Source organism: Staurois parvus, unplaced genomic scaffold, assembly GCF_062004578.1.
Source record: "Staurois parvus isolate SC_StPar_1 unplaced genomic scaffold, SC_StPar_1.0 ptg000202l, whole genome shotgun sequence".
NCBI classification, from domain to species: Eukaryota; Metazoa; Chordata; class Amphibia; order Anura; family Ranidae; genus Staurois; species Staurois parvus.
This window is the reverse complement of record NW_028317998.1, coordinates 101,074-118,564: the sequence shown is the minus strand read 5'-3', so window position 1 is coordinate 118,564 and position 17,491 is coordinate 101,074. Positions and strand designations below refer to the sequence as shown.

At 42.1% G+C, this 17,491-nt stretch overlaps 1 protein-coding gene across 1 annotated transcript in view; it reads left to right on the top strand.

Moving 5' to 3' along the window:
- LOC149461422 (UDP-N-acetylglucosamine transferase subunit ALG13-like) overlaps window positions 1-17,491 on the top strand; it is a 180,923-nt gene that overhangs the window by 70,387 nt on the left and 93,045 nt on the right. Inside the window, exons 8-11 of the mRNA XM_089678257.1 lie at window positions 5,018-5,093; window positions 11,039-11,147; window positions 15,203-15,267; window positions 15,712-15,812. Of these exons, the coding sequence (XP_089534383.1) occupies window positions 5,018-5,093; window positions 11,039-11,147; window positions 15,203-15,267; window positions 15,712-15,812 (351 nt within the window). The remainder of the gene's footprint in view (window positions 1-5,017; window positions 5,094-11,038; window positions 11,148-15,202; window positions 15,268-15,711; window positions 15,813-17,491) is intronic.

The window sequence follows — 17,491 nt, the reverse complement described above, 5'->3', positions numbered from 1 at the left end:
AGCCTGCTCTGTGTTCCATGATGTATGTAAAAGAGAATTGAATTTTTGTACTTGCCTGTAAAATCCATTTGCTGAAGTTTGTGTTACTAAACCCACAACAGTAAAATCAGGCTCTACATGCAGTAAAGCATGCTTGTTAGTGTGGAAAATTTGATCATCTGCAGATTTTGTAAGTTTTTCCACGTAAAATAAAAAAGAAAGGTCTATAACTTTTATCATAGATGTATTTTAAATTGTAAAGGACAGCCAAAAAAAAACACGATACAAATGTTCTAAATTGAGTTGCAGTTCAGTGAGTAAAATAAATATTTGATCCCCAAGCAAAATATGACTTAGTAATTGGTGGAGAAACCCTTGTTGGCAAGCTTAGAGCAGGGGCGGACTGACAACTCATGGGGCCCCCGGGCAATAGGGGATCATGGGGCCCCTGTGTCGACACCCAAAAAAGCCTATGAAAGGTACTAGGGGTATCTCATGGGGCCCCATACTGACCCTGGGCCCTCAGGCAGTGCCTGAGTTTCCGAATGGTCAGTCCGCCCCTGGCTTAGAGGTAAGATATTTCTTGTAGTTACCAGGTTTGCTTACATCTCAGAAAGGATTTTGGTTCCCTCTTCTTGACCGATCTTCTCTAAATCCTTAAAGCTACATTTCACCTTAAAAAAAAAAAAGTTAGCAGCTACAAAAACTGTAGCTGCTGACTTTTAAAATACAGACACTTACCTGTGCCTTGGTACAGCGATGTCCTCAGCACTGCTGTTTTCACCGGCCGTCTTCTCTCCCTGGCGCCGGCATCTTCAGTGTGGGCACCCGGCTGTTACAGCTTGCGGCTTCACAGCCGGGTGCCCAGTGCGCATGCTCAAGAAGCGCTGTACTTTGTGAATGGCCCATAGTCTTCTGGGACCTGTCACGTGTCCAAAAAAACTACGGGGAGGGAGGGGGGAGAGGACAACTTCCGCTTACAATCGTCTAGGCGATCGCAGCGGACGTGGGAGCGGGTACCCAAAGGTGCCATTCCTTAACAGGGAGCGGGAGACAAAGGCTTAAAGTGGAACTTCCCCATTTGGTGGAGCTCCGCTTTAAGGTTTCTTGGCTGCCACTTGGCAACATGAAGTTTCAACTCCCTCCATAAATTTTCTATATGATTAAGGTCTGAAGACTGGCTAGGCCACTCCATGACCTTAATGTGCTTCTTCTTGAGCCACTCCTTTGCCTTGACGGTATGTTTTGGGTCATTGCCATGCTGGAAGACCCAAGGTTCTCATACAAGATTTTTACAATACTTGGCCCCTCAAGGCGGCAGAGTCGGCTTGCACCTCTTTAGCAGAGAAACTGCCCCAAAGCATAATGTTTCCACCTAAGTGCTTGACTGTAGGGATGATGTTCTTAGGGTCATAGTCAGCATTTTTCTTCCTTCAAACACAGCGAGTTGAGTTAATGAAAAGAGCTTAATTTTGGTCTCATCTGACCACAGCACTTTCTCCCAATCCTTCTCTGAATCCTTTAGATGTTCATTGGCAAACATCAGATATGCCTGTACATGTGCCTTCTTGCTGGCGCTGCAGGATTTCAATCCATGGTGGCATATTGTGTTACCAATGGTTTGTTTGGTGACTGTGGTCCCAAAGAGCTCAATTTTGGTCTCATCTGACCACAGCACTTTCTCCCAATCCTTCTCTGAATCATTTAGATGTTCATTGGCAAACTTCAGATGGGCTTGTACATGTACCTTCTTGAGGAAAGGAATCATGTGGGCACTGCAGGATTTCATTCCATGGCGATGTATTGTGTTACCAATAGCTTGTTTGGTGACTGTAGTCCCAACTGCCTTGAGATCATTCACAAGCTCCTCCCATGTAATTCTGGGCTGATCCCTCACTTTTCTCATGATCATCCTTGCGCCATGAGGCGAAATCTCACATGCAGCTCCAGACCGAGAGTGATTGATGGTCATTTTTTATTTCTTCCATTTGCGGAATAAGTTGTCGCCTTCTCACAGAGTTTCTTGCTAATGGTCTTGTAGCCCACTCCAGCCTTGTGCAGGTCTATAATATTGTCCCAGACATCCTTTTGACAGCTCTTTGGTCTTGCCCAAGAAAGAGATTCTGTGGAGGGGTGTGGGTTTTATTTTACTCACTGACCTGCAACTCTATAACATTTATACCATGTAGGGTTTTTTTTTTGTTTATGTTCTGTCTCTACCATTTAAAATACACCTATGATAAAAATTATGGACCCTTCCACAAGCTTTCTTCCATTCTGTGCAAGCTGCATTCACTCGCTTTGTTTGGCATGGTAAACATCCGCGTCTCAGTAAGAATCTAGTGTGTAGACCCAAGTTGAGGGGCGGGGTAGGTCTCCCAAATCCTGCACTATACTATACAGCCTTCCAGATGACTAGAGTAATAGACTGGTGTAGACACCAGAACCACAAATTATGGGTCTCATTGGAACAAGCAATGGTGGGAGCCCCGCTCACAGGACTGCCTTGGGCAGGAAGGCAACATGTTTCGCACCTGAATGTCCATCCATTAATAAGTCCTGTACTGGTTTAACTAAACAGATTTTTTTCCTTGGCGTCTTTGGAGAGCTTTCCCTCTCCAATGATGCCTATCACAGGACATCCAGGGTTTTTACTGATTCCTGTTTCCGATCCCTGTCTCTCAGGGTCTACTTCATGCATCTCACTTTTTGCGACCCACTAGATGGGTGGCATTGGACACCTTGTTCCTCAGTTCGTCTACTTCATTTACAGGCTGTTGGAAGATCTTCCCAAGTTTGCTACCTAAACATTTACTATTCCCTAGAAAGCTACACGCATTTGAAGAGCTGTTTGGGAGATGGTCTGATACAAAGCTCTCTTTCTACCTTTTACAAATACCTCCTAGATCTCAATGCTCAGTCTGACCCCCCCCCCCCCCATACTTTTCTAAATGGGAAAGAAACTTGCAGGTTACTTTTACAGATTCCCAAAAGGAGTGCATTCTCTTCTTTGAACATATATCGCCTCTATGTAAAAAATACCAAGAGACCACCTACAAGATATGGTATAGAACTCAATCGGTCCTTGCAAAATTGCACCCTCAACAGAGTGATTCCTGTTGGAAATGTGGTGTCGGTTGGTACTCTTGCATGTCTTTTGGGAATACCCTAAACTTAAAACCTTTTGGCAATCGGTACTACACCTTCACAAATTTTACGGATATTTCACTGCAAGATAACCCTGCTGTGATTCTGCTTAATCTCACTCATTTATCGAAGAAGCAATATCACAAATCTCTTCTGAAATACCTGTTGAATACGACAAGGGCCTGCATTCCTAGCCTATGGAAACCACAATCTCTCCCAACAGTTGCCCATTGGCTTGCAAGGGTGAATGATATAGAGCAATTGGAAGACCTCACATCAACCCTGCGATACAAACATGAACATAAGACCAGGTGGTTTTATTAGAATCTTTTGTTTCTCCGATGAATATATGCAATACATATGAATATGACTATATATGAATATGAACTCTGTACCAGACCCTTATCTGAGCATTTAGCCTGGCATGCCAGAAAAGGGGGGTGGGGGCGAAAGAGTGCCCCCGCCTATCCTGAACAATACCAGCCCACATGCCCTCAACTTGGGAGGAGTACTTTTGGACTAGGGGGTCAACGGTAGCATTCATCATGATTGTTGCTGGATTTACTTTGGGGTGTGTGTGTGTTTGTAAAAAAACAGATTTTTTTTTTTTTTTGTTGAATGAGTAGGGGTACAGTGTATCCCATACTCATTTAGGAAAAAGGGGTTTTTGTGGAGTGGAGCCCAAAGCACACCACCATGTTTGAGAGCATGTGGCCTGGTATGGTTCAGGGGATGGGGTGCTCGCTTGTATCCTGCATGCTTGGTTAAGGGTCTGACCCCCACTGTGTGTGTGTTTTTTTTTAAATGTTTTAATAGCCAGTTCTTTTGCCGGTGTAACTCAACTGTCAGTGGGGAACCACACTGACAGCTGTTGAGTCATCCGTGGGTAAGGCCTGCTCCTTAACAATTCACTATTCACTGGAGGAGAAAGAAGGGAAAAAAACCCCGGCTTTTAGATGCATTCAATGTTTGTGGGGTTTTTTTTTTTTTTTCTGCTGGCAAATCTCTCACAAAAGAAGCATGTGGTGTTGTTTTTTTTTTTTTTTTCTCACTGCTCCTAGAGCCTAAGGCTTGACCAAGGCTTCTAGGCTACAATAGTGTGCATGGGCACATAGGATCAGGGGCGGACTGACCATTTGGAAACTTGGGCACTGCCTGAGGGCCCGGGGTCAGTAGGGGGCCCCATGAGATGCCCCTGGTACTTTTTTTTTTTTTTTTTCTTTATAGGCTTTTTTGAGTTTGGGCAACGACACAGGGGCCCCATGATCCCCTATTGCCCGGGGGCCCCATGAGTTGTCAGTCTGCCCCTGCATAGGATACAATGATTAGCTTCTAGGGGCACGAAGTGGGGAAAAAAAGCTCTTAAGCAGCTGCTAGGAGCCTTACTCCACCATTTGCAACATGTTACACTTTTATATTAAAGTGTTACTAAACACTGTCCCAAGGAAAATAAAAAACCTCTCTAGCAATATACACCAAACTGAGCATGTGCATGCCTACGGTTCAGTCTGAAGAGAAGTGGCTGTCGCTTGAAAAAGGGGAGGAAGAGAGGATCAAACAGCCGTTTTACACAATGCAAAGGATTAACCCCTTAGATTCCACAGTGAGTATAACAAGCATGCTTTACTGCATATACAGACTGATTTTACTTTTGTGGGTTTAGTAACACTTTAAAGTGTAACATGTGGCTAAACAAATACTTTTTAATTGAAGAATGCAAAATGATAAAGAGGTCACATTCAGGTACTTGCACTGCTTTTTTTTTGTTTTTTGCTTACATTTAAAAATACATTTTAATGATATGGCAATGATTACAGAGCTGTGTCAATGTGGTGACTTTGGGGACAGTACTGTGCTTTTTTTGCTTACTAATTTTCAAATGGAATTGCAGGACAGAAGAGTGGGAGAAGAAAGGTGGTGAGACTTCAACAGAGGAGAAATCAAAGGGCAGTGCAGATGAAGTGAAGGTAAGTTCATTTTGTTCACCATCCATCATTTATTATACTGATGAAGTGAAGGATTAGGCTACAAGTGATGCTTAAAGTGTTACTGAAACCACAACAGTAAAATCAGTCTGAGTATATCAAGCATGCTTTACTGCATATACTCTGTGGAACCTAATGGGTTAATCCTCTGCATTGTGTGCACATGCGGTTTGATCCTGACTTCTATAAAACCCCCCTTCTTCCAGTCTCCCCTCTTATCTCCTGATAAGACCTATAATGTGGAAACATTTTGCACATGCTCAGTTTGTGTTTTGCTAGAGAAGTTTATTTTTCTTGGGCGAGTGCATGTGATCAGCCAAAACCAGTGGAAAGAAAACTCTTCTTACAAGCTTTAACCAGTGCTCTGCTGAACACTGATAGTCACAAGACTGATCTAACTGCTAATGAGAAAAGGTATTTAGCAGTTTATATTTCCATGTAGTGTGTACTGTGGGAGACCAGTGCAGTCGAGATGATATATTAATAAAAAACGAAAAAAAGTATGAGACTGTCTTCTAAAAGAAGGGGAAAAAACTGTGTATTTTAGAGAGAGAGAGAATAAATACTGTAGGTTTTGTTAACTCTTATATTACAAAATGATGGCCTCACATGCCTCAATCTTTCGGTACCTATAAGAATTCAGTGCCACAGAACAGTGAAAAGATTAAAGCCGAAGGTGTACATTTATTAAGCTGAGAATTTATCTTCTTTGTCCCCCTGTTTATGAAGCTGAGAACATTTTATGAAGCGGAGAACATTTGTTCTCAGAAGGAGAAGAGAAGTTTTTCCTCTGAGATCTGGGTAGAAGGGGGAGGTGCTGCATGTGATCTGAGATAGTTGTGTGATTACGGATCACCTGAGTTTAACCACTTGCCTACTGGGCACTTATATCTCTTTCCTGCCCAAGCCAATTTTCAGCGCTGTCACACTGACAATTGCGCAGTCATGCAACTTTGTACCCATATGACATTTTTATAAATTTTTTCACATAAATAGAGCTTTCTTTTGGTGGTATTTATTCGCCGCTGGGTGTTTTATTTTGTGCGCTATAAACAAAAAAAGAGCAAGACATTTGGAAAAAAAAAGTTTCTTTGTTTTCTATTATAAAATTTAGCAAGCAGGTAATTTTTCTCCTTCACTGAGGGGCACTGCTGGGTGGCACTGCTGGGCACAGGTGGGCGGCACTGCTGGGCACAGGTCATCAGGGCACTGATGATCAGTGCCGATCTGTTTTCTGACAATTGCCGGTTATCGGCAGTACTTTCCTCACGCTGTGGCAGGGTGAGGAAAGTGCAGCCAATAACCAGCAACTGCATTTACCTGGTGATCTGCTGTGTCATTGGACACAGCTGATCACGTGGTAAAAGACTGCTGTGATTGGCCTTTTACCACATGATGGGATCAGTTGTGCCCGTAGGACACAGCGATCACAGAGATCGCCGGGGGCGCGATGGAGGGTGCGTTCTGGGAGGACATAATATGACTCCCTCCCAGAACTGGACAACCACTCTGTAGCCGTCATTCGGCTATAGCGCAGTTAGCAAGTGGTTAAACAGTGAAACCAAACTGAAAAAGACGATGCAATTACAAAATAATAAGCACTGACCACTAGTACTTTTTTTACACACATTTTGGCACATTCTTTAAATGTATATTTTGGCTCCTTTTTATTGTGCATCTTAGCATTATTTATTGCATTTTGTCGCTTTTTAACAAATTTTGGCTTCTTTTTTGTGCATTTTGGCACTTTTCTAAACACACATTTAGGCACAGGTTATTTTAACCTACATTTTGGTGTGGTTTGTAATGCAGATTTTGGCACTTTTCTTAGCACAGATTTTGGCCCTTTTTAACCACTTCCTGACTGCCCTGTAGCAGAAAAACTGCTACAGGGTGGCATGGATGCACCAAATCACGTGTATATAGGAGATTTAGCATTTTTGGGTAGGGGGCGTGCGCAAGCCCTACCTGCACCGCCATTCGTGGCTGCGGCTGTCAATCACCGGGTCCCGGCCAGTAATTATTCGCCGTTGCCCGGTGATTTCCAACGATCTCCAATGGGGAGACCGGTTTTGTTTGTTAACAGTTCTCCTCCTTGTCAGCTCAGGCATACTGCTCTGGACAGCACAGACATTCACAGCAGTGTGAGTAGTGAAGCGCACACACTGCCCCATAGTAAAACACTCTTGGCACATAGTTAACCCTTGATTGACCCTCATATTAACACTTTCCTGCCCAGTGTCAGAATGTCTGCCGCAGTCCCGCTTTAAGTCGCTGATTTACCACCATTACTAGTAAAAATAAAAAAATAAAAACATCCCAGTGTATATATACACCCATTTGTAAACGCTATAACTTTCACGTAAAGCAATTAATTTACACGTATTGGGATTTTGTTTTTAGCAAAGATATGTAGCAGAATACATTTTGGTGTAAATTTATGATGAAACTTTATTATTTATTTAATTTTTTTTACTGATCATGTTTAATAGCAAAAAGTTAAAAAAAAATAGTTTTTCTCAATTTTTTTTTTAATAGTGCAAAAAATAAAAACTTCATAGGCGATCAAATACCACCAAACGAAAGCTCAACTCATGGGGGAAAAAAGGATGTAAATTTCATTTGGGTCTAGTGTCGCATGACCACGCAATTGTCAGTTAAAGTAACTCAGTGTCGTAACACAAAAAATGGCCTGATCAGGAAGGGAGGTAAATCCTTAGGAGGGCAAGTGGTTTAAGTGCATTTTGATTTGGTTGTTATGCATATTTTGGCAAACTGCACATCTGCTAGCCACTTCTGGGTGTCATTAACAAATAATGGCACTGCAATAATGACATGCATTTTGCATGAGTCTCCAGAACACAAACAAAAATGCAGGTAAAAAATGAGCCAACATGCACATGAAAATTTCGACTCACATTTTTAAAAAAAATGTGTATTGAAAAATGGAGCAAAATGTTTTTTAACACTTGCACCAAAATGTGCATTAAAAAGGCCCAAAAAAGCTGAACTCAGCCTTTTTTGGGGCATGGAGTGGTTTTTTTTTTTTTCCTTTTTTTTTTTAATGCGCTTTTTGGTGCATTTTATAGTGTATTTGTCAAATGACAAAATATGCGGCAAAATTCATGTCTGCTAACAGCATTTAGGGTGCTATTAACAATGAATGGCACCCAAAAGTGCACTGCGTATTTTAACACAATTTGGAATTGCAGCAAGAATTGTGCAGTTCTGCCAACAATTCTGCACTGCTCAGATATGAATGCCTTGTAATACATTAACATGTATAGTTATAATTTATATCAATGTTTAACCCCACTGGTGCTGCTGTTAAGAAAAAAGAAGCCGCCTTCCCCACATCACAGAAGCGTCTCACCAAGATTCTCCAGCTCTGGGCTTGATTTGGTGGACGGAGATATTAAGATATAAGAGATGGCCAGTGAGATCTTCAGATCTCGCCTTCATAAACTGGCCATCTCTGTAAAAGTGAATGACAGAAGGGTGTGTCCTGTAACGAGAAGTGAAGAAAATGTTCTCCACTCACCTCAGCTTCAAAAACTGGCACATCTAAGAGATCAGCTTTGGTCATCAGGATCTCTGTTTTTCTTTCATAAACGGACACCTATGTGCAGCCAAAAATAAACCCCAAAATCTGGACAAGGGACATAATTTTTAAGAGGTGTCCCTTGTGCTGATGCTGCTTCTTTTAGGTGAAATCCCTCTGTCCATGCCCCTCACCGCCATAAATCTTTTGGTGTGGCAGGGATTAATGGGCTTAATAGACGCAAGGGTCTATCACAGCCTCTCATTAGGAGAGCCCAACTATGCCAACCCTTTACACTCAGCTGCTCCATTTATGGAAGCCATACTACAGCTTCTGCAAATGAAACTGGATCTATAAATAGAGGACAGGCAAATGGTTAAAAGAAGGGAAGGGGTGAAAATGATGGGCGTAGTTGCACTCTCTTGATGAGAGCCTATGACAGCCCCTTGGTTCTATTAACCCCTGCATCGCTGGAAGATTGAGGGGTGAGGGGGCATGGATAGAGGAGGATTTTACCTAAAAGAGGCAACAGCACAAGGGACACATCCTACTTGACTTTATGTTTTATGTTCCTAGCAACCCAGGTGTTCTTGATCAATTAAATTGCTTGGTCCTTACAAATGTACCTTGGCTAAACTGCAACAAATTTCCACAAACACATTTCCAAAATCTTGTGTACAGCTTTTCAGAAGCATAGAAGCTGTTACAGTTGCTAAAGGTGGAGGGTGGGGCAGCTTCATATAAATGTTAATAGTTCGAGAATATGTCCTGGTTAGGCATTCTCAAACTTTGTGTGTTTGAGAAATATATAAACTGTGCTAGGACCCCAGTTTGCAGTGGTCAGGACCTAGGTCCTGGGCAGCCAAGGCTAACTAAATGAGAAGCAAAGGCTGGCCCGTGCAGTTTGAGCCAATAGAGCTATCTAAAATTGCTGAAAAAGTTAATCCTGGTTCCTATAAAAATACGTCTGAACACACCATGCACTGCAGTTTGTTGCATATGGGGCTACATAGCATGGTCAGGGTACCTATGCTGACCTGTGTTCAAAGCATGCCTACAATGAGCATGTGAGTGTCAGAGCTGGAGCATAAAGTAGTAGAAGAAGGTGGCCTGGTCTGATGAATCACATTTTCTTTCACTCACATGTGGATGGTTGGAGGTGTGTGCTTCATTTCCCCAGGGAAGAGAGGGCACCAGGATGCGCTATAGAAAGCAGACAAGCCGGCATAGGTTTAATAGATATTCTACTGATGACTTGATACCAGGTAGCGCAACATGCATTAAGCAGTCTAGTCATGCCTTGACAATTAAGGACTGTTTTGGGGGCCTACTCAATATTAGGTGGATGGTCATGTTATGGCTGACTGAGATGCCTACAGAAAGAAAGTGTGTGTGTGTATGCATGCAGACGTGTGTGTATGTGTGCGCCTATTCACACCACTATGCTCATATATTGATGATGGATGTGCCTTGCGTCCTGTGTAGGGAAAAAAGTATAACATGTTGCATTCTTACACAGTGCAGCATGCCTTCTTGCATAAAGATGAAGTTAGTTTTTGACATTTCATTAAAAAGGTAAATGGTGTGATGCATTGTAATCGACACGTTGCTCTGTTTCCTTCAGCTGTTTTCTTCACAGTATATAACATAATCTGCTGGTGTGACCAGGTGCTTAGAGTGTGTGTTTTTTGTATGTCATGTTTAAAGATGAAATCCATGCATGGACCTTTTTATACATGGTTTCATTGGTCCAAGTTTGACCAATGTAACCATACATATGCCATACCTGTCCAATCCCCCCTGGAAGATGGAAATTCGACAAGTAGGCAGTTAGTCAAGTAATCTCCAGTTGCTTATGGGTTCTTTGCCCAATAGCTGCCTTCCTGAATCCTGAACACAGCAGGTCAGTCGCTTGGCACCAGGGCCTTTCAGATAATACTTTAGATGTTCAGAGTGAATGCAAAGTGTTCTCTGAATGAGGTGGGGTGCTGATGTATGATGCCTAGCAGCTGATCTCCTCCTGTGTTTAAAATGCAGCAGGGCAGAAGGTCTGCTCAGAACCCAGAATCAAGTGAGGATCACAGAAGTGGGAGTATCTAACTTGGTGATTTCCAGCTTCCAGGGGGATTCGCCAAGTATGGTATATACATAAGCAGAACTGTAAGGGTAAAAGAAAACACACTTGTGAAGATGCCAGCAAATATTGAAGCTACATGGATGTTATGAATATAAATAAATACATATATATAAATTTTCTTTCTATTTAAATTGTTGTTTGAAAACACATCTCAACATTTTTACTTTTTTGATGAGTAGTAGCTGCAACAGAAAGCTAAAATGTGTTAATCTGTGTTTTTTGTTTTTTGTTTTTTTTCTTCTATTAAAGACCACAGAAAATCCTAACAAGATGCCTTTCCCATATAAAGTGTTAAAAGCTCTTGACCCAGAAATCTACAGGAATGTAGAGTTTGATGTCTGGCTAGACAGTCGAAAAGGTAATGCATGTGGCTAACTCATTGGTAAATTTGTGATCAATGGCTCTATGCAATATGCTTGCCAGTGGCGTTTTCTGAAAGTGGTGATCCTGTGTGCAAGATTGAAAGTTGAGCCTCCGGCTTGGGGAAAAAGGTGTGGCGCTTACTGCAGCAAAAAGTGGGCATGTTTCTCATTGCGATGAATATTGGGCAAAGCCTAGTATAGAATGAAGCTGTGTTGAATAGGGAATATAAAGTGTAGTATCCACGGAGGTACATTGGAGGGGCCATGGCCCAACATTTGACATTGGGGCACCTATACCTGTTCAGGGGTCATTAGTAAGTGATTCAGTGTTCAAAGCCAGAAGCAAGGGATACCACATTCAAGGGCCAGGAATAAGGGACACCACATTCAGGGGGCAAGGAACAAGGGGGCCCTCTATCCCGCAGTACAGTCAAACCGTGCTTCCTTGCAAAGCTTGGTTTTTACGGTCATCCAGTGATTGGTTAGTCAGGAGCTGGTTAGAAGCTCAGGTGTGATAGCTAGAGGGGTCATATTGTGGTCAGGGCTGAGAGACTATGCAGGCCAGCCCCTCTGGAATTTCCCCCTGCTCTAAGACTTTCGGAGGGGGCCTTGGAGGCAATGGGTGGATCTGAGGAGTGGCTGGCTGCACTCTTGAGAGAACTCAGCCAATCCCCAACAGAAGGCTTGGCAAGGGGCTGTGACTCCCTTAACCTTTTTGCTGCCGAAGCATTTTTTTTGCACAGATGCCTAAAAATCATTTTAGGCCTGAAGATTACACAAAAATCCCAAAATATCTGTTTTCTGAAAGCAGACACCCTAGAGAATAAACTAGTGGTAGTTCCAATTTTTTATGTCACACGATACTATTGCAAAGGTCTGAGAAATGCAAACTTTCAGTAAAAATTACACTAAAGTAAATTTTAGGGCAAACAAACACAATAAATTACCCACATTTTGGTAAAATATAAAAGACAAGGTTGTGCGAAGTAAATAGATGGGCAAGCAGAGCCTGGCAAAGTGCACCATTGTGGGTGGGGGGGCAGGAGCACTGGAACTGGGGGCTATGAAAGGGATCGGTGGCAGCAGAGCTGCCTGACTGCTTCCACCTGACAGCTGCAGCCACTGGGAGAGTAGAGGAGTGAGGTGTGGCAAGTTTGGTGGAAGATGTGAGGCTGCCAGGAGGCCTGGGGGGATGGGGCCTGCCTCCAAGCTTGGAGCTGGAAAGGTGGAAAACTCCAGGACTCCTTGACCCCCTGAGCGAGGACCACCTGTATGGCAGGGATAGGAGTAGTCCAGATCATGGGAATGGTAGCAGCAGCCAAACCCGCAAGTGGTACAGGAGAGGATCTGAGTAAGTACACCTGCACCCCCTGGGTGGATAGGTGGGAAACCGGATTAAAGCCCTGCTAGTGACTGTTCGCCATTTTAAAGGAACAGGAGCCAGATCCCCCTGCCCAAGAAGAAAGGCTCCAGATTACTGGGTGAAGAGGAATTCGTCTGGGATGGTACAACTAGGAGATGCTGGCTAGCACTCCAACAGAGACTGCATCAGAGAAGAGAAGCTTGTGAATAGTTTCAGGAAGTTGTCCTCAGTTATCGGTTCCCTTGGGCATCTTATACCCCCCTTACCCTACCCAAGTTATAATCCCCCCAATAAATGCCAAAACCAACACTCAAGGACTGTTTTTTGTGTGGGAAATGCTGAATGGCTGGCTCTGAAGGGCTATAGGGGGATCCAACTCATCAGCAACCTCTAAGGGGGTAGTGCTACAAATAATTTATTTGGCTCGTATTATCCTGTGTCCGTATAAAGAAAATATAGAATTGGGGCCTTAGATATACTTCTAGTAACCATAACAAAGTTATCGATTTTATATCTTTATCTACATTCTAATTGCAAGGTATTGTTTAAAAAAACAACATATAATGATAAAATTAACACAATCAAAGTTACAGCAAAATATATTTGTTGCTGGTACATGTCATCCCTTTTTTTTTTTTTTTTTTGTCTGAGTTTCGCAGGACCACCTGCTTCTTCCGGACCAGTAGTAGTAATTTAAAGGACAATAGCGTTGCAATTGAAAACAAATGCTAAATGAATTGTATTGTAATATTCACCTGTAGTTGTTAGGCACAATAGTAGTTTTGTAAGTCTATGTGAAACCATTTTGCAGGTCACATAGACCTACAAAACTACTATTGTACCTACTAACTACAGGTGAATATTACAATAATGTACAGGGCTTCAAGATACTTTTTCTTCAGCAATGGAGTCTTGGTGAGCGTGCATACAGGCCATGGCGGTTGAGTGCATTACTTGTTTTCTTTGAAACTATTGTACCTGCTAATTCCATGTCTTTCTGAAGCTCTCCACAAATGGTCCTTGGCTCTTGGACAACTCTTCTGATTCTTTTCACTCCCCTGTCAGAAATCTTGCGAGGAGCACCTGGTCATGACCGGTTTATAGTGAAAGTGCTCACTGGAACATTCAAAAGTTTAGAAATCCGCTTACCAATGCCATCGGTATGTTTTGCAACAATAAGGTTGGAAAGGTCTTGAGAGAGCTCCTTTTTATATTAACTTGCACTGACAAGGGACAGGATTTCTTTCTAATTACTGATGGATTTCAGTTGGTGTCTTGGCTTTCCATGCCTTTTTTTAAACCTCCCTTTCTTCATGTGTTCAATACTTTTTTTCCTGTGTCATAACATTTTATTACATATAACATAATTTTTGAGCTAGTTTTGGTTTCTCTATGTATGGACTGCATGGGTTGTTACCGACATATGGTGAAAAAATTAATGTCAATATCACATTTAGAAATGTATATTAACCTAGAAAAATGGTGACATGTTCAATACTTTTTTACCCGCTGTATGTTTTCCAGCTCTTCTTGTGCTACACATATAAAATGGATTGATATTGTGATTATTTTGTAATCTGTTTTTTCTTTAGAATTTGTTTTCATTGTATTCTTTTGAAAGCTACTGTACTTTTAACTGCTTCCTGTCCGCCCTATAGCAGATATACTGCTACAGGGCAGCACAGGTGCACCAAATTACGTGTGTGTAAATAGGAGCTCCCTACTGTATATAGGCGCGCCCTACTCATGCCGCCATTCGCGGCTGTCATTCACTGGGTCCCGGCCGGTGATTATTTGCCAGCGCCCGGTGATTGCCGAGCATCTCCGGGGGGAAGAACTGTTGGTAAACAAAACAGTTCTCCCTGTCAGCTCCTGGACATTGTTTTGCATGGCTGTGCACAGCCTTGCAAAGCAGTGTGCTTACAGTGAAGCACTAACACACAGCCCCTGGTAAACAGCACACAGTTTACCCTTTTGATCTCCCCCACATGTTAAACCCTTCCTGCCCAGTGCCATTAGTACAGCGTCAGTGTTTATTAGCACTGATCACTGTATTGGTGTCACTGGGGATGTCAGTGACTCAGTCAGTTCCCCCCATTGTCAGAATGCCTGCCAGAGTCCCGCTGAAAGTTGCTGATCGCGATCAAATACCACCAAAAGAAAGCTCTATTTGTGGGGAAAGAAGGACATACATTTCTTTTGGGTGCAGCATTGCATGACTGCGCAATTGTCAGTTAAAGTAACGCAGCATCCATTCCTCATGCAAAAAATGGCCTGGTCAGGAAGGGGGGTAAATCATCTGGAGGGCAAGTGGTTAATTGCTACTACTGGCCTGAAGGAAGTGAGTGGTCCCGCACAACATATAGACCTACAAAAAGGGCATGTAACCAACGGGAACAATACTTTGCTATAACTTTGTTGCTTTATCTTTTGTGTTTTTTTTTTTGTTTTTTTTTACAATACCTTGTAATAAAAATTTGGGTTTTATATATCTTTAAAATAAGTTCACCTTTTTATGGTTCCCAAAGGTAGAATTAAAGTCACAATTGTATACTTAGACCTTTTTTTCTTTTTGCATTGGAAAATTTGTGTCTTGAATATTATGGGTTTTTTACGTTTATACTTTTTAAAAAATAATTCAGATGTTAACATTCCATTGACGTTATTCATTTTTTTTTTTAACTGTAGAGCTCCAGAAAACTGAATATATGGTCTTTGCAGGAAGGCAGTACTGTTTGGGTGACAAATGTCAGGTGGGTGAATTATGCAGATAGTTTTGTTACCATTTGGCCTAACTGTAATTTTTATATAAAAATATAGCCTTCACCAAAAAGATAGATAGCCCACAGCCTTCAACATCTGTGCTTCTCCAGCCAGTGTTTTTGTTCAATTTTTCCTTTTTCTATTACACATGCACAGGACCTGGGTTATTGGCATGAACGTTGTAGACATCTTGCCATTAATTTCAATAGACTAGCAGCTGCTTGGGAAGAGTACAATAGAGGTGCTGGTCTATGTTTAGGAACAAAATACTGCACAGGCAAGGTCAGGGAAATGAGTGAACACTGCATTTGAGGCTTGTGTATATATGGCTATAACCTTTTTGTTGATCAGGCAGGGGTAACCTTCGCTTTTTTTCTTTTTTTATTAAATGTTTTTAGTTACACTTTAAATATTTAGTGCTTCTAATTATATAGGTACGATTAGAGCCTGGTGGACGATATTATAATGCCCATATCCAAGAAGTTGGACATGACAGCAACTCTGTAACTGTGTTTATTGAAGAGCTTGCAGAGAAGTAAGTTATTGAATTTTATACTGAATCTTCTGTAAGAGAAAATACTTTAGTTGCCTGGCTGTATCTGTTTTCATTATTTTGAGTTGCCCTCTAAGAGGTGTGTGAAGAAAGTCATAACTCCAGCTCTGTATATGTGGTATAGGCCAGTTGCTTAAAGTACTGAAACCATAGCATCCACATCACAACCAGGCCACCAGCATTGTCCAGTACCACCAATGTCCATACCTTGGTACAGGTTTTTTCTTCTTCCTCCTAACTGATATGCATGGATATTTAAGGTGGGAAGCTTAGCAGGTTTTGAAGACACAAAAACAATGCAATGGCAGCCTGCAGATTTCCATTTATTTCAATCCAATCCTTTGAAAGCTTTGCTTAGTGTATTGTCTTTTAAGAGCCAAGGGCTGTTTTTTCTAGGGGAGGATAAACTGTTTTTACTTACCTGATCCTCCACTCCCCTGGCAGGTGACACTCCCCCACAGGTAGTGGACTGTCGGTCAGTGCCTTCACATCTAGTGAAGTGCTAGGGACCTTGCTTTGGTCTTGATGTCAGGACCTTAGATCGGTGTAACCGGGGAGCACATATGTTGTGGGGAAGAGCTTAGGATTGGGTTAGTAAATCTCCTTTTATTGTTCCCTAGACATAAACTAGGAATTAATCCTTGCAGTGTGGGCACAACCCCTGTGCAAGGGATACATTTTTTTTTTTTTGCCTGAAGTTGGACTTTAAGGCAGTTTAAGACTAGTTTATGGTGATTAGTTTATGCCATTCTTTCTATAGATGTGATTAAAACATAATGTCTCCGTCTCCTGTACAGTAGCTCTTAGCCAATTTGTGTGGTATGTGTGTGTTGTGTTTTTTTTTTTTTTTTTTCAGTAATCTTTCCATGTACTAGCCACTGCTAACTAGATTGAGATACTTACCTGCTGACCCATAGCAGATGTACTACACTTCCGGGTAGGGGGCGCACGTGCCGTCCTACCCACACTGCTATTGGCTTCTGAGGATGTTACTCGCTGGTTCCCGGCCAGCAATTTTTGGCTGGGACTTGATCATTGGTAAAGCTGAGGGGAGAGATCCGTGTGTAAACACAGATCTCTCCCCTGTCAGCATTGACGTGCTGCTTTCTAGCACTCTGCACAGCAGAGATGGAAAGCAGCATGTCTGCTTATAAAACAGCACACAGTACACCATAAAATCACTCCCGAACAGCGTTAACCCTTTAATTGCCCCACGTGTTAACCCCTTCCTGCCCAGTGTCATTAGTGCAGTGTTGGTGCTTTTTATTGGCATTATTAGTATCACTGGAGATATCTGTGGCAGTTGGTTCCCACCCAGTGTCAGATTGCCCTGCTATAGATCGCTGCCATTACTGGTATAAAAAAAACCCTAAAAATTCCAGTGTATATATACTGCCATTTGTAGATGCTATAACTTTCAAAAAATATATATTTTTTCAAAATTCAGTCTTTTGTTTATAGCACAAAAAAAATGTAACAAAAAAAAAACCTTGCAAAGATCAAATACCACCAAAAGAAAGCTCTTTGTGTGAAATACTTGACGAATTTAATTTATATACAGCGTTGCATGATTGCGCAATTGTCAAAAGCTCTAAAGTAACACCGCGTCGTATTGCAAAAAATGGCCTGGTCAGGGAGAAGGGTAAATCTTCTGGAGGGCA